A 26,123-nucleotide genomic window follows, 5' to 3' on the forward strand; every position below is an offset into this window, starting at 1 on the left:
AGCCATGGGGGTTGGGGGTGAGGGGCAGGGCCAGTGCTGGGGAGCACTGTCAGTTTGCACCAGTCTACACAGGGTGATCTGTTTCCATCTGCATATAAGACCCCCCAGTGTTCAGCAGATGGAGGAAGGTCCCCAGGAGTCCAGCCCTCCCACCTTGGATGGCCCAACCTCCTACCCAAGTGCTCACTTTTTTTTTGGCTTGTTTCTGCATTCTCTTTATTACTCCGACAGTTCACACTACATGCAGCTATAATTTGTCATTATTTCATATTATACTGTTCTTTATCAATTTACCTTTTTTACGAGAGGGTCATCAGAGGTTCTACTATATATATCACAGTAAGTACTCTTGCCTGGAAAATCTCATGGACGGAGGAGCCTGGTGGGCTGCAGTCCATGGGGTCGCTAAGAGTCGGACACAACTGAGCGACTTCACTTCACTTTTCACTTTCATGCATTGGAGAAGGAAATGGCAACCCACTCCAGTATTCTTGCCTAGAGAATCCCAGGGATGAGGGAGCCTGGTGGGCTGCCGTCTATGGGGTCGCACAGAGTCGGACATGACTGAAGCAACTTAGCAGCAGCAGCCGCAACATCTAGCAAAACTTACATATTAAGCGATGGAAGTTAACTTTGGTTGAATGCCTTAACAATGACCAAATATGTTTTCTTCCCATGAAAAAACTGTCTTGTTTATTTGATTAGACAAAAATTAAAATAAGCTCCAAGTGCTCACTTTTGATTTGCATCATGCAGCATCTCAGTGGGGGCAATGGGCAAGGAGGGAGACACTGCACCTGACCCCCAACTGGGCAGGGGAGTGCCCAGGGTCCACCCTTTGAGTGTCCACCTGCCACTCACAGGGTGGCGATCTGCTGCCCTTGCTTGCCTGGAGCACACATCCCAAGGGGCACAGGATCCATCTGCCAGGGAGTGGAGCCCCTGTAGCAAATCCTGCACTTGGGAGACCCTGTCCTTGTGGTACAGGGGCAAGGTCCAGAAATCTGCTGCTCTTGATCTCAGAGGGAAAGCAGTGAGCAGTCCTGAAGAGAGATCTTAGTTCCTTGTCCAGGGATTGAACCTGGCTAACCTGGGTGAAAACCAGGAACCCCAGCAGTTTGACCACCAGGGCTAGAGACTAGAAGCAAAGTGGCCCTGGTTCTTACCCCTGTTTGAAAGCAAGCATGTTTCAAGGAGGCAAAAACTAAAAAATACGTACAAAGTATATTATTAGAGACACAGTACAATGTATGGGAGAGCACACAGGAAAACAGTTTAAGTCAGAAGCAGGGCAGAGATACACGAACCCAAAGAGAAAAGGTATGAGTGTCCTCTCGGTGAGTCAGAAACTAGGCAGAGAGAAGGGGACATGGGTATCCTGCAGGAGGAAGAGTGCAGTAAAGAGGGATGTAAATCACTTACACAGGACAGTCCTTCCGGGTCTCTGTGCATGTGAGCTCAGTCGCTTCAGTCGTGTCCAGCTCTGCCATCTCATGGACTGTAGCCCGCCAGGCTCCTCTGTCCATGAGATTCTAGAGGCAAGAATGCTGGAGTGGGTTGCCATTTCCTTCTTCAAGGGATCTTCCTGACCCAGGGACCGAACCCATGTCTTTTATGTCTCCTGCATTGGCAGGTGAGTTCTTTACCACTAGCACGACCTGGGAATGAATGTTAATCACTTCTATAGGACAGTCCTACCTTTGGCCAATTATCTTGTTCCTTTCTTCACACCTAACTGGGACTTGGATCCTCCCCAAGATGCTTGTGCAACTTTTTCTAAGCTGGATCCCACTGCAGAGGCTTATGGGTGCATGTCCACACTTATATTGGGGTGGAGCCCCTCCCTTTTCAACTCCCAAGAACCCTTCCTGCACATGTACAGAAAAGTCTTCCTTGACCTCAGGAGAGGGCACCTTATCTCTCTATTTCAGCAGAGCTCAGCTTTCGCCACTCGTTTTATCCTTGGAATGTCTGAGTGAGAACAAAGCTTGAATTTTACTTCACTTGACAAGTACCAGGTGTCCAGCCCAGAGGCCCCTCTATCTCCTACCTCATTCTGAGCCTCAGTTTCTGCATCTGTCCCTTGATGTTAGTGGCATAGAATGCTAGCCATCCAGGAAGGAGTCAGGACTGGGAGACCCCCTTCCCCACTGTGTCCCCCATCCATCTAAACCCCAGGCTTATGGCACTGATATTACTTCTGAAACTGAGCAGCGTCCTGTGAGGCTCCTGGGTCCACAGGGAGCCTTTTGATCTGCCGTTTCTTGTAGGCAAGACTCCAGCTTCTCTGAGTTCAAAGGGCAGATCTGAACAGTTGCTAATCAGGGAGGAGCACTTGAGACAAGATTAAAGGGACCAGAGTAGCTCATCATGATTAGGAGGCCAGACCACCTAAGAGCCTGCCCACACCCTAATCTTGTCAGCAACTTAACCCTTTGAAACTTCGCAGAAGAAAGAATGACTGTTACTACCTTGATCTTACTGCAATCATGTATCTCTGCCTGACTATAAGAGCTCTCCCCATGCCCCAGGGAGGGCGGCACAGTTCTTGAGGCACTAGACTACTGTGTTCCGTCTTTGCAAAGAAATAAACCCACTCTTTCTTTCTCCTCCATAACTCTGTCTCTGTATTTCTGTTCAGCATGGGTACACAGAGAGTCAAGATTTTTACATCACTCTTAGAAAGGAACTGAGAGATGTAAAAGCTAGGAGCCATTGACTTTTGAAAAACCACAGGACTTGCCTGGTGGTCCAGAGGTTAAGAATCTGCCTGCCAATGTAGGGGACATGGGTTCCATCCCTGGTCCAAGAAGATTCCACATGCCAACGGGCAACTAAGTCCATGCTCCACCACTATTGAGCCTGTGCTCTAGAGCCCAAGAGCTGCAAATTCTGAGCCCGCGTGCCACAACGACTGAAGCCTGCAAGTCCTAGAACCAGTGCTCTGGCACAAGAGAAGCCACTGCAATGAGAAGCCTGTGTACCGCAACCAAAGAGTAGCCCCTGCTCACCATAACTAGAGACAGCCCTCTCACAGCCAAAAATAAATAAATAAATAACAACATACAGTCTTAAAGTTCCCAGTTATGCTTTATTCAGAGAACTTAGTGAAGACTATAGGCTCTCAGCTCTTGAGAAATTGTTCTGTGAATGAATAATGTTGCCTGCCATATCAGTAAACATAAAAAGATGCTGTAGCCATCAGTCATTACCACTGCCCCTTATGGTGAGAACTGGGAACTCAGGATGCAGACAAATGGGCTGCCCCTCCCCCAAGCCCTCAGCAACTGCAGCCACTCCCATCAGCACAAAGTAAGGGGACTCAGAAAGGGAAAGAAAAGGATCATGGCCATAGATAGCTAAGGTGCATATAAAAGGGATGATTTCAATGAACCCAAACTCTTGCATCTTCCCATACAAAGAAAAGCGATAAATTCATCAACTTGAGATATCCGGTTTTATTAAACAGTGAACTTTTGATGTTTCAACTATCTGGTCCTTGCAAAACTTCTATATATCCTGGCTCTTTCCTTACCTCTTTGGAACAGTACCTCCGAGCTATCTGAGAGGCTACTTCCCAGTATTGAAGTCTTTCAGAAAAAGTTTGGCAGATAAAACAGAGCTCAGTTTTCAGTTGACTGTTTCAAAGTTAAGAAGGAACCAGGATACACAGGAATTTTGCTAAAAGAAAAAAAAAAAAACCCACAAAGAAACAAAAAAACCCATGCAGTTAAACATCAGATTACTAATTACAAAAACAGACACTTCAAATTAATGATCTTAGTGTTTTACTATCTTTGGGAAGATGCAAGAACGTGGGTTCATTGAAATTATTCCTTAAATACACATCTCAACTATCTGAGGCCAGTATCTTGTTTTTCTCCATCCTAAATTCCCCTCAAAGCGAGTGGTACAGAGGCAAACGGCTTAACAGTGGGTATCATTTACCTTTACTGGGATGGCAGGCAACATTTTTTGTCTGCAGAGTGCATGACCCAGCAAGAATGATGCAGAGTAATGGGGGGGGGGGGGGTCAGGCCAGTTCCACTGGTGGGCAGGATGCCCCCTCCCTCTGGGAGGACGGCGCCCTAGGACCTGGAGCAGGCCTGGACTGCCTCTATCACCCCAGGTCATGTTACACAATCTTCCTGTCCAAGGTAGGTGCTGTCCCCCGCAGCTTAGGATAGGCCCCGCTTGGACTGCAAGGAGATCCAACCAGTCAATCCTAAAGGAAATCAGTCCTGAATATTCATTGGAAGGACTGATGCTGAAGCTGAAACTCCAATACTCTGGCCACCTGATGCGAAGAACTAACTCATTAGAAGACCCTGATGCTGGGAAAGATTGAAGGCCAGAGAAGGGGCCGACAGAGGATGAGATGGTTGGATGGCGTCACTGACTTGATGGACATGAGTTTGAGTAAGGGGAGTTGGTGATGGACAGGGAAGCCTGGCGTGCTGCAGTCCATGGGGTCGCAAAGTCCGACACGACTGAGCGACTGAACTGAACTGAACCCCTCCAATAAGCATCCTCCAGTTCCCTCATGGGAGAGGGGAACGCGGTAGTGGGGGGCGGGGGGGGTGCGGCGCGCAAAGCAGAAACACCGCTGACTGTGTTGCGAAGAGCTCAACCATGTCTACAGTCTGGCCGGCCCCCCAGGCCAAGACAGGGCGGGACCAGAGCAGACCCAACGTGGAGCCAGGACTGGGAGAAAAGCGTGGGGCTACAAACGAAGTTAAGCCAGAGTTGAGGTGAGGCTCGAGTGAGAGGAGGGGCTCAGGACAGCGCCGAGGGGGCGGGGCTAGAGTGGTGGCGGTGTTTAGAGTCAGACTCCGGCGGTGATTTAGCCCAGAGCAGCGGGGGCGGAGCTCAGTGAGGGGCGGAGCTGAGGGCACCTCCTGTGGGCCGGAGTCAGGCTCAAGGCTTTTCGGAGGGGCGGGGTTCAGGGTTGTGGTCGAGACCTAGTTAAGGTCTGCAAGGGTGGGGCTCAGAGAGGGCTGGGTTTAGAGCCCTAGCGTTGACAAAGACTAGACCCTGGATTCCCGGAAGGGCGGACCCAGCGAGGGGCGGGGCTAAGGGCTCAGCGGCGTCCGTCGCCCACGCGTTAGGAAGCTGGACTGTAGGGAAGGCTAGGGGTTTTAGACCCTGCCGCAGCGCCGCCGACGCCATGGGCGGGGCCTAGCGGGAAGGGGCGGGCTCAGTAAGGGCGGGGCTAAAGCTTAGCCGAGAGGATACCAGGGGCGGGGCCCACCGGGAAAAAGCGGGCCAGAGCGGGAGGCGGTCAACCGGGCCCACGGGCAACGCGCGGACGACCACACGGGCTGACAGCGGCAGGGAGACGGGTCGGGTCGGCCGAATGCACGGCGTGCCGCCGCCATGACAGGTGAGCGCGGTCCGGGGTCGTGCCTGCCATGCGGAGACAGGCACGCGGCTACGGTGGCGCGTAGGATCCGAGTGTCCCGATGCCACTCCTCGTTGCGACGGCGAGTGACCTTGCCCGTGATTGCGTGCCCTGTCGACAGGACGACGGCAGAGCGGCGCAAGGCCCAGGGCTGGGTTCTATGGGGGCGAGGCCAGGCCGGGTCTAGGAGGGTTCTTGGGGGCGGGGGCCATGGACAACCTCTGGAGAGTTCTGGTGGGCAAAGTCACGTCATGCCCTGGAGGCTTCTGAGCGGGCCGAGCCTTGGCGTGTTCTGTGCTGTGAGGCCCGGTCAAGCCATGGAAGGCATTAGTGGACGGGGACCAGGTCTTGGGTGATTCCAGGAGGGCAGGGGCCAACGTATGTCTGCAGGTGGGGAAGTGCTGGGGTGAGGATCTGTGGCCTGGCACTGGGAGGTGAAAGTAAAATTGGTGGTAAGGAATAATCTCTGGGGTTCTACTGTGCTTCTATCAGGAGATATAGAAACTCCTGACAGAAGGCTGTGTCTTCTATTAGGAGTCCCCTGAGGAGTCTGCCCAACAGGTGGTGCCTTCCCGGGCAGTGTGTGGTACCTGTGGAACTCTGGTATCTCCCAGGCTGCACCCCTTGTTCAGGGACAGGCCCGAGGGAATCTTGCACTCAGACTCTGTCTCCCAAGGCTTTGTGCCCCATCTGGACTGCCCCAGCCCCTCCAGCTTTTTTTCCCCCCAGAATGCAGTCCCCAGCCCAGCCATCCTCCAAGGGCCTCTCTTGAATGGGGACCGCCCACCACCTTCCTGATCCTGAGCAGAGTGACCCTACTCTGTGGACCTTTCCCTGTAGGAGAAGCTCCATGAGAGTAACAGGCTGATGAGAGTCCATGCCAGTGTAATCAGGGAGTGTGGTGTCTTCCAGAAGCCATACCTTATTTCAGGGAATGCTTCTGAGGTAAAAGTCACCTAGGGTGACCCACAGGGTCTGGGAGGCCCCTGAAGTCCCCATTCTCTCCGTAGCTGTCACTGGAGTCCCAGCCTAAGTCCCACATACAAGTAAGATTTGATGGGCAGGAACCTGGTGATTTCCAGGACACCAGTGTACCAGCCTAAGCCAGAAGAGACCCCAGGTACTACTCACTCCCCTGTCGTCTCTCTGAACTGGTTTTAATCTGTGGCTGCTATTTCTGAGTAAAGTTGATCCTCTGACCTAGGGTGTCAAATGTGATGGTTTCAAATACATGGATTTTTTTCAATGCATACATACTACTACCTGACCTGAGGTTGGCTGAATTCTCAGATGCAAAATTATGGATGCGGAGGACTGACTGTAAAGTAACGTGTGGGTTTCTGACTCCTCAGGGTCTGTTCCCCAACCCCCTACTGTTCAAAGGTCTACTGTACCTACTGTGCATCTGGCCCTGTATCAGGCCCTTGCTACTCAGGCCTGCTGTATGGGGAAGTATGGAATCTCTGTGTGATGAGGAAGCAAAGACTCAGCTTGGGCAGGTGCCCTAGACTGCTGGGGCAGTCAGTGGTGGATCCAGGACTAGACCTTGCCCATGCCCACCAGTCCCCCTTCTCCCTGCTGTCTCTGTGTCCTGGGCCTCTAGAGACCTCTTCCCTCAGAGCCCTTCATTTTGGGGATGGGGACCTAGGGCCCAGAGAGTACAGGCCTGGGAGGGCCAAATGAACAGGCCTGCAAGGCTGTAGGTCCCAAGTTCCTGGCTTACTGTGTCCATGCACCAATAGCAACCTGTCTCGTTCTGGGGCCTTTACAAAGGGTCGCAGAGTGAGCGTGTGGAGGACCAAGTATCACTGTAGCAATTACTGTTGCTGCAGAACCAGCCCCTTTCTTGTGGTGTGCTGGGGAGTGGGCTTCGCAGCTCCATGCCTGGTTGGACACTGGGACAGGAGGGGATTCTGGGAGATTCAGTTTGGGAGGGGAGGTTGAGGCCCAAGCATCTGGACTTTGTTGGGGGTGGTGGTGGGTGGGGAACTCAGGAAAGTCTCTTGAGGGGAGGACGGTGAGTGTGAGTTAGCCAGGTGGAAACCATAGGGAGAGGTGTTCTTGTCCCTGGGAATCCGAGGCAGAATGCTGCAGTTGGGCGTTGCTGTGCAGGCTTGGCTCAGGGGCTGGGAGACCTGGTCAGGGCAAGTGAGGCCAGCTCCCACAGGGCCTCCAGTGCCAGGTCAGGCTAACAGGTTGGCCAGCCTAACCATGCTTGTGGTGCCAGTAGGGCAAGATGATGGGGGAGGAGGACTTCCGTGGTCACACAGTGGATAAGAATCCACCTGCTGATGCAGGGGACACGGGTTTGATCTTTGGTCTGGGAGGATTCAGCATGCCACGGAGCTTCTAAGCCCGTGCACCACAACTACTGAGCCTGTGCTCTGGAGCCCGTTGATCCTCAACTACTGAGCCGTGTGCCGCAGCTGCTGAATCCACCTGCCCTAGAGCCCGCACACTGCAACTGCTGAGCCTGTGTGCCTAGAGCCTGTATTCTGCGACAAGAGAAGCCACTGCAAAGAAGAGTAGCCCCTGCTTGCCGCAACTACAGAAAGCCTGCGTGCAGCAGTGAAGACCCAGCGCAACCAAAGGAAAAAACAACGATGGGGGAGGTAGGGCTTAGCAAAGGCTGCTGGCGAAGGTCTGGTGAGTTTTTCTGCCAGAGCATTCCTCTTCCTCCTTCCTGTAAAACCTATCTGGGACTGTCACTTGGGACCACACTGGTTTCCTTTCTTGTGCTTTGTTATGCCTGTGAATGGCCGCCCGGGTGTGGTTTGTGTGCACAGCTGACAACGGCCAGAGGAAGCACAGGGCACGGCAGAGCCCAGAGCTGTGGTCCCCAGGCTATGCCATCATGCCAAGTGACTCACAGCTCCAGCCAGTGGAGGCACCCCTGGCTAGCAGCCTGCAGGGTGGGAAGAGCCACTGCAGAAGTGCTGGTCACTGTCCACTGACAGCCCTTGCCCTACACCTTGGACCTATGTCCATTCGTTCCCAACCTCTTTAGTGAGTGCTTAGTGTGTGCCAGCCCTATGCACAGGGCACACACTGGCAGCACTGGGCAGGACAGCCCATGGCTTGGTCAGAAGCAGACATGATGCAGCTAAATGGCATGATTAATTAGTAGATTGATCAGAGAGGCAGAAATGGGCCCCAACACTGTGCCTGGGTCGTGAACTCAATCCATCACTCTCCAGCTGATTAAGGTCTTAAGCAGGTACCTTATCTACTTATTGTGCCTCAGTTTCTCCTTCTGAAAATGAGGGTAGTGGTCATGCTTGTGTAGCAGAGCTGATGGAAGAATGGTGATGTACAGAGCTCCCAGAATGCCCAAGCATGGGTCCTAGTCCATGAACTATGGCCAATATTATTAACTCTTTAATCAGAGAGGCTACAGGTGATGAAGCCAAGTGGCCAGGAGGGTCCTGCCACATGCTGGTGACAGATGTCTCTGCATCCCTGTCCATGGCTTCTTTACCATGTTGGAGCTGCTGACAAGTCTGTCTTCAAAATATACTTTCAGAGACTGGGAGAATCAAAAGTTAGAAGTTCTTATTCTAGGGAGAATAGACCATCCAGGAGGAGGTAGCATCAGGAGAGAGAGATGAGAAGGTAAACGGTCTATTGAGTTGGGCCCATGGAAGAAATCGGGAGGAGGCCCCACTTGTTCCAACTCAGTGACCCTGTTTTTTAAAAATCAACTTGATTGAGGTATTGTTTACTTATAAATACACTCATTTTTAGTGAAAAAATTCTCTTAAGTTTTGACAAACGTATATACTCATGGAACAACTGGTCCAGGCCAAATCAAGATAGAATGTTTCTGTCACTCCAGAAAATCCTTCATGCTCCTTTCCAGTGAACACCACCCAATCCAAGAATTCATCTCCTTTCTGTGACTGTTTTTTTCGTCTTTAAAATTCAACAATGGAGGGTTTCCCTGGTTGCTTAGTGGTAAAGAATCTTCCTGTCAATGCAGGAGACATGGGTTTTATCCCAGATTTGGGAAGATCCCACAAACTGCAGAGCAGCTCAGCCCTTGTGCCACAGCTGTTGACCCTGTGCTCTAGAGCCTGGGAGCTGCAACAGCTGAGCCCCATGCACCCTAAAGCCCATGCTCTGCAACAGGAGAAGCTATTGCAGTGAGAAACCTGTGCACCGCAACTGGAGAGTCACCCCTGCTCACCACAACTGGAGGAAAGCCCGCACAGCAATGAAGACCTAGCACAGCCAAAAATAAAATAGATAAAATTTTAAAAGAAAAAAAAATTCAACAATGGAATTTCCAAATAGTATTTCTTATTAATTACTAGAATTTATTTTTGGAGCATTTTTAATTTATAGACAATCAAGCAGATAGCACAGAGGGCTCCCCCGACCCTATTTCCTCTATTATTAATAGCATTTATATGGTTGTTACCTTAATAAGCCAATAGTGATACAATATTATTAATTTCAGTTGTTAATATTATTATTAATATGATGGTTCATTCCTTGTATTGTACACTGTATGAGTTTTTTGAAAAATTCATGATGTCCTGTATCCACTATTACAGTATCATACAAGAAGTTTTACTGGGTTAAACATCTGTGCTCCATCTATTTATCCCTCCCTCTTCCATAACTCTTGGCAACCACTGATCTTTTTACTGTCTCCATTGTTTTGCATTTTCTAAAACATATACTTGGGATCATATAGTATATAGCCTTTTCAGATTGGCTTCTTTAACCTTTAACAAAATGAATTTGTTTTCTCAATGTCTTTTTGTAACTTTGTAGGTCTTTTTTATCACTGGGTTATATTCCATTGTAACTTATTAAACTGAACCACAGTTTCATATATTATCCACTTACCTTGATATGTATTTTATTCAGTCGCTGAGTCATGGCCGACTGCAAGCTTGCTCAGGCTCCTCTGTCCTCAGCTGTCTCTTGGAGTTTGCTCAGATTCATGTCCATTTATATGTATATGTGTGGTAAAATATACAGAACATAAAATTTACCATTTTAACCATTTCATTGGGATTAAATACATCCACAGTGCTGTGAAACTGTGCATTTCAAGAACTTTTTCATCATCCCAAAGAGAAACTGTGTACTCATTAAACAAAAACTCCCCTTTCACCCCTACCTGCAGCTCCTGTTAATCACTATGGTACTTTCTCTGTCTTTAGAATTTGCTCATTCTAGATAGTTCATATAGTGGAATAATACATTTGTCCTTTTGTATGTGCTTCCCTGGTGGCTCAAATGGTAAAGAGTCTGCCTGCAATGCAGGAGCCCCGGGTTTGATCCCTGGGTCAGGAAGATCCCCTGGAGAAGGAAATGGCAACCCACTCTGCTATTCTTGCCTGGAAGTTCCCAGGGACGGAGGAGCTTGTGGGTTACAGTCCATGGGCCGCAAAGAGTCGGACATGACTGAGCAGCTAAGATAACACTTCACTTCATTTGTCCTTTTGCGTCTAATTTATTTCACTTAGCATATTGTTTTCATGGTTCATCCATGTTTTTGAACCCATATATTAGAATTCCGTTCCTTCTTATGATTGTATAGTATTCCGTTGTATGTATACCACATTTTGTCTATCTGTTCATCTGTCTGTGGACACTTGGGTTGTTTTTACCTTTGGGCTTTGGTGAATAAACGCTACTCTGAACGTGACGTGCACATATCTGTTTGAGTCTCTGCTTTGAATTCTTTTGAGTGTATACCCAGGCATGGAATTGCGGATGTATTTAACTTTTTGAGGAATAGCCATACTCTTTTCCATAGTAGCTGCACCGTTTTACCTGCCCACCAGGAGTGCATGAGAGTTCCAGTTTCTCATCCTCATATTCATATCCCCCTCTCCATATATTTATTTTACCCTAATGAGTGTGAAATGATATCTTATTGTATTTTGACTTGCTTTTTGCTAATGACTAGTGATGTTGAGCATCTTTTCATGTACTTAGCAGTCATTTGTCCACCTTTGGAAAAATATCTGTTCAAGTCTTTTGCTCATCGTTGTATTGGTTATTTTGTAGGATTTTTTGTTGTGTTGAGTTGTAGGAGTTCTTTTTATATTCTCTCTCTTTCTATATCTATTAATCCCTAATCAGATACATGCTTTGCAAATATATTCTCCCATTCTATGGATTGTCTTTTCACTCTTTTTTTTTTTTTCCTCAAAATAGGGTTAATTTCTGGACTTTCTAGTCTATTACATTGGTCTATATGTCAGTACCGCAGTTTTGATTCCTGTAGCTTTGTAGTAAATTTTGAAATGAGGAAGTATGAATCATCCACTGTGTTCTTTTTTCAGGATTGTTTTGGCTGCACAAGTCCCTTGAGATCCCATATGAACATTAGGATGAAAAAAAGACAAAAAAAAGATTTACTGCAGTTTGGATAGGGGTTACATTGAATTCCTGGATCACTTTGGGTAATATTGTCATCTTCACAATATTAAGTCTTCCAAACCGTTGACATGGAATGTCTTTCCATTTATTTGTATCTTTTAGCATTTCTTTAAGTAGTGTTTTGTAGATCAGTGTACAAGTCTTCCATCTCCTTGGTTAAATTTATTTCTAAGTGTTTTATTCCTGTTTTAAGTTTTTTTTTAAGAGTTCAGCTTTTTATTGAATGTGTTACTGAAGAGGTTTAGTCAAAAAGACCAACGCCCATGTCATCATTAGACTTTTCAGATTCTTATTTCTTTGCCTCTGCTTTCTTCTCCTCAGCTAGGGCAGCAGTGGTGAAGAGGATTGGACCTACTGCTGGTGCTGCGCCAGCTGCCAGGGGCAGGTCCTCCAGCCTCCCATGTGGCAGATGAGGCTCCCAATGTTGACACTGGCCTGGCCAGAAAGGGTCAACACTTAAAGGGCTGCTTTAAGGAGGGCACTGATTTGTTGTTGTTCGCTGCACTGGATCTTCATGGCTGCATGTGGGCCTTCTCAATATGTTGTTGTTGTTCAGTTGCTAAGTCATGTCCAACTCTTTTCGACCTCATGGACTATAGCACGCCAAGCTCCCCTGTCCTCCATTCTCTCCCAGAGTTTGCTCAAATCCATGTGCATTGAGTCAATGATCCTGTCTAACCATCTCATCCTCTGCCAGCCCCTTCTCCTTTGCCTTCAGTCTTTCCCAGCATCAGTACCTTTTCCAGTGAGTCAGCTCTTTGCGTCAGGTGGGCAAAGTATTGGAGCTTAAGCATCAGTCCTTCCAATGAACTTTCAGGGTTTATTTCCTTTAGGATTGACTGGTTTAATCTCCTCGCAGTCCAAGGAACTCTCAAGAGTCTTCTCCAGTACCAAATTTGAAAGCATCAGATCAACACTTAGTGTTCTTTATGGTCCAATTCTCACATCCATACATGACTGCTGGAAAAACCATAGCTTTGACTAGGCGGACCTTTGTTGGCAAATGATGTCTCTGCTTTTTAATATGCTGTCTAGGTTTCTTATAGGAGAAGGCAATGGCAACCCACTCCAGTACTCTTGCCTGGATGAAGGAGCCTGGTGGACTGCAGTCCATGGGGTCGCTAAGAGTCAGACACGACTGAAGTGACTTAGCAGCAGCAGGTTTCTCATAGCTTTTCTTACAGGGAGTAAGGATTTTTAAATTTCACAGCTACAGTCACCATCCACAGTGATTTTAGAGCCCAAGAAAATTAAATCTGTCATTGCTCCCACTTTTTCCCCCTTCTGTTTGCTGTGAAGTGATGGACCAGGATCCCATGATCTTAGTTTTTTGAATGTTGAGTTTCAAGCCAGCTTTTTCACTCTCCTCTTTCACCCTCATCAAGAGGCTCTTTAGTTCCTCTTCACTGTCTGCCACTAGAGTGGTATTATTTTCATATCTGAGGTTGTTGATATCTCTCCCAGCAATCTTGATTCCAGCTTGTGATTCATCCAGCCCAGTATTTTACATTATGTACTCTGCATTTAAGTTAAATAAGGGTGACAATATACAGCCTTGTCACACTCCTTTCCCAGTTGTGAACCAGTCAGTTGTTCTATGTCCTGTCTTAATTGCTGTTTTTTAACTCACATATACAGGTTTCTCAGGAGACAGGTAAAGTGGTCTGATATTCCCATTTCTTTTAAGAATTTTCCACAGTGTGTTGTGATCCACACAGTCAAAGGCTTTAGCATAGTCAATGAAGCAGAAGTAGATGTTTTTCTGGAATTCCCTTGCTTTCTCTGTGAACCAGTGAATGTTGACAATTTGATCTCTGATTGCTCTGCTTTTTTCTAAACCCAGCTTGTACATCTGAAAGTTCTCAGTTCACATACTGCTGAAGCCTAGCTTCAAGGATTTTGAGCATAACCGTGCTAGCATGTGAAATGAGCACAATAGTACAGTAGATTACATGTTCTTTGGCCTTGCTCTTCTTTCGGATTGAATTGAAATCTGACCTTTTCCAGTCCCGTGGTCACTGCTGAGTTTTCCAAATTTGCTGACATATTGAATGCAGCACTTTAAAATCCTTTAGGATTTGAAATAACTCAGCTGGACGTCTGTCACCTCCACTAGCTTTGTTTGTAGTAATGCTTCTTCTTTTTTTTTTCTTTTACAATGTTTCCTCTGACAGGTTACAAGACAAACACCCAGTTTGCCCGAGTTTTAAAAAAGGTTATTTCCTTTGCCCCACTTGAATGACCAATAAAGACATAAATCCAATTGGCACAGTGAAAGGAGGTGTGTAGTAATGCTTCTTAAGGCCCACTTGACTTCACACTCCACAATGTCTGGCTCTAGATGAGTGACCATACCATCGTGATTATCTGGGTCATTAAAACCTTTTTTGTATAGTTCTTCTGTGTATTCTTGCCATTTCTTCTTAATTTCTTCTGCTTCTGTTAGGTCCTTGTACCGTTTCTGTCCCTTATCGTGTCCATCTTTGCATGAAATGCTCCCTTGATATATCCAATTTTCTTGAAGAAATCGCTAGTCTTCCCATTCTATTTGTTTTCCTCTGTTACTTTGCACTGTTCATTTAAGAAGGCCTTCTTATCTCTTCTTGCTATTCTCTGGCACCCTGCATTTCGCTTCTCTTCTTTTCTCAGCTATTTGTAAGGTCTCCTCAGACAACCACTTTGCCTTCTTGCATTTCTTTTCTCGATGCATATTTCTCAACACTTTTATTTCTGACACTTTGGGCTGCCAAATGTATGGGGGGTTTCCTCTGTCAAGCAACTTTCCAGTTCTTTGGTGGGCACCAACTGGGTGTCCTATAAATTTAACTCAACTCTTACACCATCCATCTGGAGAGTGTCAGACCCCATAGGTTCACTTTAGACTCAGTCCCACAAGATTGCCCCCACTTGAAATGCCAGTCACCAATCCAGGCTGCCACCTGTGCTTCTAACTGACTGGCTATAAATCAGAGTTCCCCTGACTGTCATTTGCTAGAGCAGTTCACAGAACTCAAGAAAACACTTACTATTCATAGTTTGTTACAAAGGATATTTCAAGAATACAAGTGAACATCCAGGTGGAAGAGATGCATAGGGCAAAACAAGTGAGAAGGGGCATGGAGCTTCCATGCTCCTCCCAGGCACCTCCATGCATTTAGTAACTGGGAGGTGCTCCAAACCCCGCTTTGATGAGGGGGAAGGTTATGGAGGCTTCCTTAGGTAGGCATGAGCTTCCCTGGTGGCTCAGCTGGTAAAGAATCTGCCTGCAATGCGGGAGACCTGGGTTTGATCCCTGGGTTGGGAGAAGGGAAAGGCTACCCACTCCAGTATCCTGGTCTGGAGAATTCCATGGACTGCATAGTCCATGGGTTGCAAAGAGTCAGACACGACTGAGTGAATATATCTTACTGTAAATCACAGTATCACAAATCTATTCTGTCAATCTGTGTCTTTTGATTAGAGAGTTTAATCCATTTACATTTAATTACTGATAAGGGACAACTTGTTTCTACCTTTTTGCTGTTTGTTTTCTGTATGTCTTGTAGCTTCTTTGTCCTTCATTTATTCCATTACTTCCTTTTGTGTTGATTTTCTCTAGTAACACATTTTGATGTTCTTTTGTGTATATTCCATGGACATTTTCTTTGTGGTTACCAGGGGGGTTATGTTTAATATTGTAAAGTTACAGCTATCTAATTTGGATTGATACCAGCTTAACTTCAGTCACATACAGAAACTCCTCCTATACAGCTCTGCCTGCCTGCACACCAACCCCCCCATCCCCTGGGTCCACCAGGAAAGAGGACAAGCTGCCTCACATAGATAAGCTGGTGCACTTTTTCAGGTAGCTAGGACTGCAGGGACTTGGGACCCTCCCTCAGAGATTCTTTGCCATCTGCCCACCAACTTCTCCCCATCCACTCCCTGCCTTTAAAGGCTTGTCATTCTAAGGGACATTCTTAATGGGAAAGATAGTGTAACAGTGATGTTTTAATGATGATTCTGAAAGAAAAAACAAAAGGAAAAGCATTTCCCAGCTTCCTGGGTAGCAGGCATGTTGGTCTGCTGTTTGCGGCAGCTTCCCAAGGCCTTGCAGATACTATGTCCGGTGGCCATGCCAGCTAAAAGTGACCAGGCCCCTCTAAACCCTGTGCTTCTGTCTGTGTGTCTCCTGTCCCCATGACAACAGTGGCTGTAGGAGCTTTGGAGTTGGGCCTTCTCTGTGCTGCTGTGTCCTTCCTCAGGCTGCTATTTCCAGAGAGCACTGGGGGACCCCACAGACAGCAGACTCTTCACCCTCCTGAGTTTTTTGGTGATAAGCTCTCAGGCATAGAAGAGAGGAGGAGCCGGAGGCTCTGCTCTGCTTTTGAGCTCTGTACCTTTATCACTGCACCCACCCACCCCACTGTTTTGCAAGGGGATTGGCATGACATGGGGGAATCCTGGGCTGTGCATGAGTTGGGATGTCAGCAGTTGTCCAGATGCTTACAGCTGGTACACCTCTTGGTGGGCACGGGACCTGACTGTGAGGAGTCCCTGCCATGGCTGTGTCATGGTGTGTGGGACTCGACAACCCCTCCTTGGGCTGTGCTGGCTCATGTCCTTCTGTGTTCTCTGCTTCTGTTTCAGAGCAAACCTACTGTGATCGCCTAGTCCAGGACACTCCTTTCCTCACCAGCCTCGGACGCCTGAGTGAGCAGCAGGTGGACAGGATCATCCTCCAGCTAAACCGCTACTATCCCCAGATCCTCAGCAACAAGGATGCGGAAAAGGTGCCAATGAACTTGAGGCTGCTTTCCCATCCCTTCCTCTCTGGGCTGGGAGAAGCTGGGGGCAGGATAGCTTGGAGGTGAAAACCTATCTCCTTGGGGTGACCTTGGGCCTAGAACATCATTTTTCTGAGCTTTAGTCTCTTTAGATGCCATCAGAACTTCTAGCCCCTTTCAGAAATGCTGGAGGCTCACAGGAGATGTGTGACAACATGAGACAGACCCGGGAGGGGAATGGGGGAGTACCAGGGTGGGAGGGGAGCAGGGACACCAGATTCACTCTACCTAGTGCTGCAGAACTCTTCACTCAGCATCTCCTAAAAGTTCCAAATGGGCAGTCATTTTGAGTGTGATCTGGCCCGTCCTGTTCAGGGACACTGGATGAGAGTGGGTGCTCCTTGCGCACCCCACCCACTTCTCTGGCTCCCTTGTGGCACTGGGGGTGGGTGCCAGAGACTAGCTGGGGCTCTGGGGCACATGGCCTGCCTCCCAGCTGGGTGACAGAGCGAGGCCTTCTCCTCTTGGGGCCACGGGCAGGGCTCTCTGGAGGGTTGAGGCCTCTCCAGGGGACAGATGATATTGATCCTCAACAGAGCTAGAATCCACCCACACCCTGCTACTGGCTCAGATGCTTGTTGTGTTATAAAAGTAGTCCAGTAAGTTAAAAATTAGGGGCTCAATTTTCTGTCTTGTAATTAAAAGTCAAATATGCATTCGCTATTTAAAAAAAAATTTTGAAAAGCTTCAGATGTTCACATGAGAAAAAGGAAACTCCACACACACACATACCCCCACGGTTCCATTCCTCATAGATACCCATGGTTTCTGCTGCACACCTGCCTTTGCTTTGCAGTTTCTGTCCTTTTGTGGGTCAACTCTAGTTTCTTGTAGAATGGTCCACCACCACCAGGTGGCAGCACCGGGCCATAGTCCCATGTTCTGGGAGTCAGTGCAGGTACCCTGTCCATTGACCTTTACAACCACATATTTCTCAATCAGCCACATCGAAAAAGCCACCTGTTTTTTCTCCTTAACCCTTGATATATTTTTTAAAACTCGAATCACATTCCTGTAGACTATGAACTACTAGAAGTTATCATTTATGCCATTACCTTGAAGGGTCCCTTTAATGATCGTATTGTGTGGGTTTATTATTATTTCCTTTTTTACACGTGGGAAGACCAAGTTAGCAAGCCGCTAAGTTTCCACACTTCGAATAATGTCACCACCATCTTTCTTGGTGACCTGTCTAGGCCTCAGTGGGAGTGCAAGGATTAGTGGCCGTATGGCACCCCACTCCAGTACTCTTGCATGGAAAATCCCATGGACAGAGGAGCCTGGTGGGCTGCAGTCCATGGGGTCTCTAGGAGTTGGACATGACTGAGCGACTTCACTTTCACTTTTCACTTTCATGCATTGGAGAAGGAAATGGCAACCCACTCCAGTGTTCTTGCCTGGAGAATCCCAGGGACAGGAGAGCCTGGTGGGCTGCCGTCTATGGGGTCACACAGAGTCGGATACAACTGAAGCGACTTAGCAGCAGGAGCAGCAGCAGCACAGTCTTGGGCACTGCATGGGAGTGGTTGAGTCTTTGGTAGCAATTGCTACCTCCCCATGGGTGTTCCAGCCACGAAGGTGGCATCACAGCCACTGAGAAGGCTGGGGCAGGGGGGTGAATCCAGAGTCCTCCAGCCTGATCTCTCTGTGCCCCTTCCTCCTCCAGTTCCGGAACCCCAAGGTGTCTCTACGAGTGCGTCTCTGCGACCTCTTGGGCCACCTGCAGCGGAGCGGTGAGCGGGATTGCCAGGAGTTCTACCGGGCCCTGTACATCCACGCCCAGCCCCTGCACAGCTGCTTGCCTAGCCGGCACGCCCTGCGTAAGTACATGTCCCAGCCCCCTAGCCTTGGCATCTCCTTGTTCAGCCCTTTGCCAGAGACCACCCTCTGGTTGTGTCTTGCGTGTCCCTCAGAGAGTGGAGAGAGTATTTCAGACAACACAGATATCTGTCTCCAAGGCTCCCTGTCTCTGTCTCTCCACGTCACTGTGTCTGTCTACTTCTCTCTGTCTCCCTTTTTCTTGTGCTGTTTATTTCTTACACGAAAGTATCTTGTGCGTGTAGTCCTGCCCTTTCCTCTATAATCTAATGAACCTGGGAATCCTTACCCTTCTGATCAGAACTAGCGCCCAGCTGTAGGCCATACCAGCCTTGAGTGAACTGCCTCCCACGACAGAGATTGTATCTACTTTCACCCAGGTAGATCCTCACGGTGTGGATGTTTCTGTACAACAGTCTCTGGCACAGATGGCTGGTCCAGGACAATGTGTTTGGGTTTAGAAGTGCCAGCCTGTGGCCCAGGAGGCTTAAGAGGGATCCTCTGAGCTGCCAGGATGGGTACAGGGAAGGCTCAGGTAGGGATGGCAGCTCAGTCTTGAGGCCTCTGTACCCAGGTCCCCAGGGGGAGTGGCTACTGTCCCTCAATCCTCACATGAAAGGCTGGAGGCTGTGAGGGAAGAGGTGGCTCACCTCAGGCCACTCAGCTGGACCGGGGGCCCCAAGGACAGGCTGGCAGGCCTGGGCCCTGAGCTGCAGCATGGAACGGTCCTGTCACCCCAGCTGTCAGGACCACACAGCCCTGCCTGGGGTCAGGGACCTTCCAGGGTGCCCTCAGGGTTATCAAGGAGCTGGTTGATTGGGGAGCCCCAGGGGGATCTGGGAAAAGAGAAGGGGTGCCCTGCCCTCACTCAGCACCATCAGACTTGGGACAGAAAGGTGTTTGCACTGTTGGGTGCCTTGTGGTTGCCAGGGAACAATGAAATCCCCATCCCATGGTCCTCAAGTTCCCATGAAGTGGACAAAAGGAGAAGACCCCAGACTGTGCAGGGGTCCTTGCCTGGTGCTGACTGCTCCCCTCCCCGCACCGCGCCAGACACAGCCTGGAGGGCTCAGCACTCACACAACCCAAGGGGCCTGGGTGGTCTGCGGGGAGGGGCCTTGGCGGCCCCCTTGGTTTCTCGATGGCAGGCGACCACCTTACTCTCCAGTTCCCCCGTGACTAACCACGCCCTGTGATTTTGTTTCCAGAGAACTCAGATTGCACAGAGCTAGACTCGGGCACCGCAAGCTGTGAGCTCAGTGACAGGGGTAACCGCCTACCACATCCCTTTTCTCTGTCCCCTGACCCAGGGCTCCACCTCTGTCTCGGGGGCTTCTCATTCCAAGTTGGGTTCCGGTCCTGGCTGCCCATTGGACAGACCCACTTAGGGTGCTCGCTAGGGGTATCCCTGCCTGGCTGACCCTAGCACAGGGTGTGAGCCTGTCCTCAAGGCCTCCGGACCCCTCCCTGCCCTTCAGGGCTCGGGGAGCTGCTCATGCGCATTTCTCCCCAGGACCTGTGGCCTTCCTGACCTGCCTCGGCCTGGCCGCAGGCCTGGCGCTTCTCATCTACTGCTGCCCTCCAGGTGGGTGCTGCCGGGCCAGGCCTTGGCCAGTCCTCCCTACGCCCTGGGGCTGAGCCCTGCCAGATGGACAGAGGCCTGCACCTGAGGCCCCCTCATGGCCCAGCGTGGCATGCCTGCCGTCGCTTTCCTGCCATGCTGACCTTGTCCAGGTCCTGGGTGGGAGCAGGGCGTGGGGACCCACATCACTTAGGTGTGGGCTGTGATGCTGCGAGGATGAGAGAAGGTACCTTTCTGAGGAGTTCTGAGACCCCCTTGTCTTCCAGACCCCAAGGTGCTTCCAGGGGCCCGGCGTGTCCTGGGCTTCTCCCCGGTCATCATTGACAGGCACGTCAGCCGCTTCCTGCTGGCCTTTCTCACAGATGACCTGGGGGGCCTCTGACCAACCCCAGCCCTGCCCGCCTGCGTGTTTGCTCTCCAGGGGCTTGCTTCTTTCCTAAGTGTTTATTTCTTGCTATTTATAATTTGTGTAATAAGCACTTTGCTTTCATTGTACAGAGGTGTTTAACAATATTAAATGTTTGAGTCTCATCCCTTCTCTCAGGAGTGTTTTCTAGATGATTGCAATTCAAGACATGACAGCGTCTCTAGCTAAGCTTGATCCTGTGGGTTCTTCACTTCCTGAGTCCAACCCAAGACCCAGGTCCTGCTCAGGCTGCCTTCCCAGACTCCTCTGAGCCTGGGTCTCACCCCTGCATGTGGACTACCCACCCCAAATGTCCCCGGCTGTCCCCCAGTGCCCACTTCCAGATGTAACCCTGCTGTGTGTCCTGTCCCTTCCTTCTGGGGCCTCCTTCCACTGCTTCTCTCCAGAACTCCCTACTTTGAGCCCTTCTTGCCATCCCCCACCTGGAGCACTGTTGGTCCCGATACCTGCCCCTGCCCATCTGCTCTCTGTCCCAGTCCTCAGCCGCGGGCCTGGAGGATGGATAGGCAGGCCCTCTGGACTCTTCTGTTACCCTCCCTCGGCTCACAGGGCCGCCAGGGCCAAAGGCGGAGCACCGAGCCCTCTTGGATGTGTACAGTCGCCCTTCTGTGTTCTCAGGGACGTTTCCATGACAAGATCCGGGGCCTGAGGCCAGGAGGTGAGACAAATGGGTACAAGCTCCCTGGCTGAGGGGACAGGCCCTTGCCCCCAAGGCAGTTCCAGGGCTCGGCTCAGAACAAGGGGCTTGCATGTGGCCAGACCCCAGGCCGTTGGTGGAGGGCCGCGGAGGGGCACCAGCCAAATGCCTTGTGACGCTCTACACTTGCATGTGTTGCCTTGACTCCTCCCAGCAGCCCCAGAAGGTGGGGGTTGCTGCCCTTGCTCTCCTGATGAAGAAGCTGAGACTGAAAGGAGAGGTCACTGAGCCAAGAAAGGACAACACGGCACATGAGGGGCTCGACCACCAATTTCGTTCCCTTCCTATGACATGTCCCAGGGAGATACCCCCCATCAGCCCTCTTGTCTCTGTCTAGTCACCAGAGCCAACACCTAGTTCCTGGGCTCTGTGCGGCTCCTCAGACCCCACTGTCTGGGAGATGGAGCCCCTCCCTTCTGGGGAAGCAATGACCTTGGCTTTGGGGGTCAGGGACGCATATATGGTCAGAGCCTAGAAATGAACATAAAATCTTATCCCTGAGCCCAGGTGGAGGGGAGGCTGAGACAGAAAGAGTCCACAGAACCCTCTAGGACTTTTAGAGATGAAAAGTGTAATTGTGCCATTTGAAGTCTTGGGCTCTGGCTCCTCATGCCCTCCCCTAACGGCCCGGGGGAGCCCCTTGTTGGCCCCACACAGCCCCTTGTTCTCAGAGCCGAGCCCTGTAATTGCCCTGGGGAGATGGGCCTGTCTCCTCAGCCAGGGAGTTTGTACCCATCTGTCTCACCTCCTGGCCTCAGGCTTAGGATCTTGTCATAGAAAAGTCCCTGTGGACACAGAAGGGTGAGTGTACACATCCAAGAGGGCTTGGTGCTCTACCTTTGGCCCTGGGGGCCCCATGAGCCGAGTCCCCACTGCTGGCCCATGGGTGCCCGCTGCCCTCCAGGCTATGGCTACATGGCCCCTGTCCTCTGTGGAGCCCTGTCACCACCCTCATTACCAGTGAGGGAGCCGAAGCTCAGCGCCCAGGACCACACAGCACCCGAGAGTGCCCTCCCCACATGTGTGAACACACACACATGCACACAGATGTGAGAAGTGTGCACAGTGCTCAGATTCACGTGTGTGCACGCACAAGGCATGGGCCGCTGGGGCCTGGGCCGGGCCCTGATGGATCCCTCTCCCCGTTGCCTCCCTCTGTCATCTCCTTCCCCTCCAGCCTCTTTCTGGGGGAACAGAAGTATGCCAACCCGAGAATCGTCATGTGCTTGCATTTTCCATAGGGGGTTTCCAGAGGCACCGCAGGCTGACACTAGGAATGATGCTGCCATTGGGCCGGCCCTCAGGGGGGCTCCACTCCCGTGTCTCTCAGTCTCTCGAAGCATGTGGGAGGGAAACAAGATGGGAAGCAGAGGGATTAGCTCCACGATGTGGTCTCTGGCCCTCATTCAGTCAGCCTGCGGGTTCATTCACTCATTTGCATGCCCAGTCATTAAAGTGAGGGCCAGGGCATGGGAGAGCCAGGCAGAGGAGCCCTCCCGCCCGCCCTGAAGCCCAGGACAGCACGGCTTACCATTAGCTCTGCCATCCCTGCCCTGCCGGTCCTGGGGGGCTGTCTCCAGACTCTGAGCCTTGGTTGACCCATCTATTCAAAGAGACAGGACCCTTCCTTGAGCATGGATATCTTGAGTGCTGTTTTTTGGAAACGGCTTCCTGAATTTACTGCTAAAGCTGTGCTAACGGTGCAGCCAGTGCATGTTTCTCTGGAACAGACCCTCATTGGGGGAAGTGAGTACCCTGAGCCATGTGAGCTGAACAGAACCCTCAAGGCTGGGCCCCACGGGAAGGTTCCTGACTCAGGGTCTAGGGGGAGCGATGCTGTGAACATATCCACTCCCCTCCCTCCCCAGAGCTGTAAACAGGCACTGCACTCCAGGTCTCTTGCAGACAGTGCCCCATGTAAACTGCTCTTACTGCTAGCAGAGAGTGGCCGCCGTACTGGCTAGCCATACAGACCAAGGAACTAGTTTCTGGATTCTGAGCTCAGAAGGTAGGAGGTCAGCAGAACCCTGGGGCCAGCCCAGCACATGCTGTCCAGTCTGCAGCCCTTCCACCTGCTAATCAGGTAAGATCCCGATTCCCAGGGGAAGTTGCTTCCTGGGCAGATGCCGAAGTATTACTGATGTTTGTCCTGCTCTCTGACAGACATGCTTGGGTGAAAGTGACACATGCCCAGTGGAAGTGACAGAACTAGGTAAAGGGCACTGCCGGGTACAGGCGCCAGATGCCTGGCTGCAGGTGACAGAGACATCTGGGTAAACGAGGCTGCTGTGTGTAGGGTGCAGGCAAAGCAGACACCAAGCCAGTGCCTTGTCCTCAGTCTTCCAGTCTCCTGAAATAAATGTGACTTACATACCCCCCGAAATACAGTCCTTTGCTATTAGCAATCCTGAACTATTAAGTAGAAGTGCCTTTGAGGGGACATCCCAGAAACAGGCTGTGGCAGGGAAGGTCCTCGTATTTACCTGTGAGGCCCTGTGGCAGGGTCCATCCTCGGAGCGAGGAGCAGCCAGTGCCGGTCCCAGGTCTCGGGAGCTGGTGAGCTGTGGTAGTCCAGGGCACCTATTCCCTTGGCTCCAACTGGGCTGCTTCTGGTGACTACTGACTTTCTCCTTCCAGCAATGACCCACCCAAGGCTTGCTCTTGTCCAAAGCAGCCCCTGAGTTCAGGCTGTTCTTGGACCCCCTCCGTGGATCCCAGCCTCAATGGCCTCTTCTCCAACTGTGCCTGGACCTAGTGCCCACAGCTGAAGTCTGTGGCAACAGCCCAGACCACCAGCCAGGCCCCTCTCCCATCTGCTTGCCCCTGGCTTGTGCCAGCCATACAATGACCACACTCCTAGGCTGGGACTGGGTGAGGTGGAACAATGGGGCATCCACGTCTAGGCACAGCCCCTCTCCCCACGAGGGCCCCCTGCCAACTACTTGCTCAGTCGGTAACCATGACCTGTAATGAATTAAGTCCATCCAGGTGTGAAAGATGCCAAGGGCCACAGTCTTACTTGCTGGCCCCCTGGGACAGGCCCTTCTGTCCCCTGTCCCTACCTCCATAGCTCAACTGGAACTGCTCATGATCCATACCCCCCACCTTTGCACATGCTATTCCCTCATCTGGAAGACTGCTAACCACTCCCCCCATCTACTGAACCTTCAGATCTTTGGTAAAATGCCACCTCAACTGGGAAAGTCCCCCCACCAAACTCTAGTAGGAATAGTTCCTCATCTATCACAGTACCTCAGCTTCCACAGTGCTGGGATGGCTGTCGTGTCTCCAGTCTGCCTGGGTGGGGAAGAGCACCCAGGCGTCGGGAGGGGAGTGAGGGGGGACGTGAGGAGGGTGGGAGGGACGGAAGTGATGGGGGCGTTCAGGAGAAGTGTGTCTGTGAAGGAGGTGTGTATGTGAAGAGCAGAGGTCCTGTGTTGGAGGCAGCCCTGGATGCTCTCAGGGATGTGGTTTCAGGCCCAGTGAAGTAACAGGCTGCTGCTTGTGGAGCCGGAAATGCAACTGCAGTTTGCACAAGGCAGGGTTCCCCTCTGGGAGAAGGCACAAGGTCTGGGTGGGGGTGCTGACACTGCTGGAATCTGGAGTTGTTATTTTCAACCCACCAGGTCAGTGCTCTGAGAGCTATCTCAGAGTGCCCTCCCCACACCCAGGAACCTCTGCACAAACCCCAGGCCTGACCAAGTTGCATGTCAGGTCCTTGCTGGATGGGCCGTGGGGCCCCAGTCTTGTAGACTGTGGGGCGGGGTGGGGGTGGGAGTGTGGAGCCGCTGCCCTTCCTCAGTGCTGGCTTGGTGGCAGCTGGCACCTCAATTCTTATCCCACTTGGAGGCAGGGCTGGAGCTCCATATCCCCTCAGAGGGCATTGAGGCCTAGGGTAGGGTCTGGTGGTCACTGCTGCCATGAGGCATCTTCCCTGGGCCACACGCAGATCCAGCAGCTTAGTTAGCTTAGTTTCCCCTTACTTGAGAGAGAGAAAAAAAATGTTAGAACATTCTGCTCGTGGATTCTTAAAAGTAATGTAGTGAGAAAAGAGGAATTAAATTCCATTAAAGGAAGGTGGGAGAAAAGGTGCCTGAGAGAGAGGGAAGTGGGTGGGTGGGTGTGGCAGGTGTGGAAGGAAGGAACCACTCAATCCTGCAGCGGAAGTCCACCTCGCTCCACGGGCCCCATCCCAGCCCATCTCATCCTGGCCTACCTTTCTCAGAGCTCCCTGCCTCACCCTGTCCTTCCCTCTCTCAGATCAAGTGGGCCTGGGCCTTGAAGGGTGGACACTGGGGATGGAGAGTCAGGGGAGGAGAACCCCAGGGTGACCTGGGATGACTCATCTATCCCTACCCCTATCTGTCATCTATCTATACGTCTTTCATCCATCTGTCCATCAATCTATAATCTTTTTGTCCTCCATCCGTCATCATCTCTCTATATCGTAAAACAAGGAAGTTAAGCGCAAAATCCTCCCGCTCCCTCAGTCGCCCCAATTCCTAGTTCTTTGTGACTTCCCCCTCTCCAACACTGACCATCCTACACTCCTTTAAGGCCAGCCCCAGCTCATGTGGCCTCAGGGCTCGTGCACCACAGGCTTGTCCTTCCACAGGGCTCCCTCCTGGTCCTGGGTCCCGGAGCATCGGCCTTGAGAGCTCCCTCAGTCTTCACTTCCCTGTGTGTATCCCTCTGTGGAGCACATACATTTCCTTGCTTCTTACTCCTCGAGCCCCTTGCTTACTCTCAGGGTCTCTGCCGTCCCCCGGGATGGCAGAGTAGGCTCCCCAGATGGGGCAGCTACACAGCAGGGCTTGGCCCTGACTGACTCTCTGGGCCCCAATTTTTTTTTTTTTTTTCTGTCCATCCTTTGGCCACTGTAACACATGTGCAGAGCTTGGAACTTGAGGAGTAGATCTATTGTAGACATTTACTAAGTACCTAGACTAAGTATGCCAGACACAGTGTTG

At 50.8% G+C, this 26,123-nt stretch overlaps 1 protein-coding gene and 1 non-coding gene across 9 annotated transcripts; one reads left to right on the plus strand and one right to left on the minus strand.

Annotated features, from left to right (window-relative positions):
- The first annotated feature begins 4,949 nt into the window (after positions 1-4,949).
- On the plus strand, positions 4,950-20,560 carry CARD19 (caspase recruitment domain family member 19). Of its 8 annotated transcripts, none has more exons than XM_040245943.1 (6): positions 4,957-5,383; positions 16,433-16,575; positions 18,296-18,449; positions 19,656-19,715; positions 19,961-20,032; positions 20,296-20,560. In XM_040245943.1, the coding sequence occupies exons 1-6, from the start codon at positions 5,377-5,379 to the stop codon at positions 20,409-20,411; spliced, it is 552 nt and encodes a 183-aa protein (XP_040101877.1). In that variant the 5' UTR covers positions 4,957-5,376; the 3' UTR covers positions 20,412-20,560. The 8 variants fall into 8 exon arrangements, 5 of the variants coding, with proteins under 5 accessions (XP_040101877.1, XP_040101879.1, XP_040101873.1 ...); XM_040245939.1 differs by lacking the exon at positions 4,957-5,383 and adding an exon at positions 7,969-8,047; XM_040245945.1 differs by lacking the exon at positions 19,656-19,715.
- Positions 13,960-14,088, minus strand: LOC120867830. Its single transcript, XR_005722033.1, has one exon. It is a non-coding gene; the product is annotated as a small nucleolar RNA SNORA27 (small nucleolar RNA).
- Positions 20,561-26,123: the final 5,563 nt, after the last annotated feature.

The sequence above is a fragment of the Oryx dammah genome, unplaced genomic scaffold, assembly GCF_014754425.2.
Source record: "Oryx dammah isolate SB20612 unplaced genomic scaffold, SCBI_Odam_1.1 HiC_scaffold_1, whole genome shotgun sequence".
NCBI lineage: Eukaryota > Metazoa > Chordata > Mammalia > Artiodactyla > Bovidae > Oryx > Oryx dammah.

What these genes read in the sequence shown, in the direction of transcription:
- CARD19 (XM_040245939.1), top strand. Translation starts at nt 8,005, where the DNA reads ATGGGGGAGGTAGGGCTTAGCAAAGGCTGCTGGCGAAGGTCTG. An exon ending in AGGCTGCTGGCGAAGGTCTG is followed by an intron (nt 8,048 to 16,432) that starts GTGAGTTTTTCT and finishes CTTCTGTTTCAG; the next exon opens with AGCAAACCTACTGTGATCGC. An exon ending in GCAACAAGGATGCGGAAAAG is followed by an intron (nt 16,576 to 18,295) that starts GTGCCAATGAAC and finishes TTCCTCCTCCAG; the next exon opens with TTCCGGAACCCCAAGGTGTC.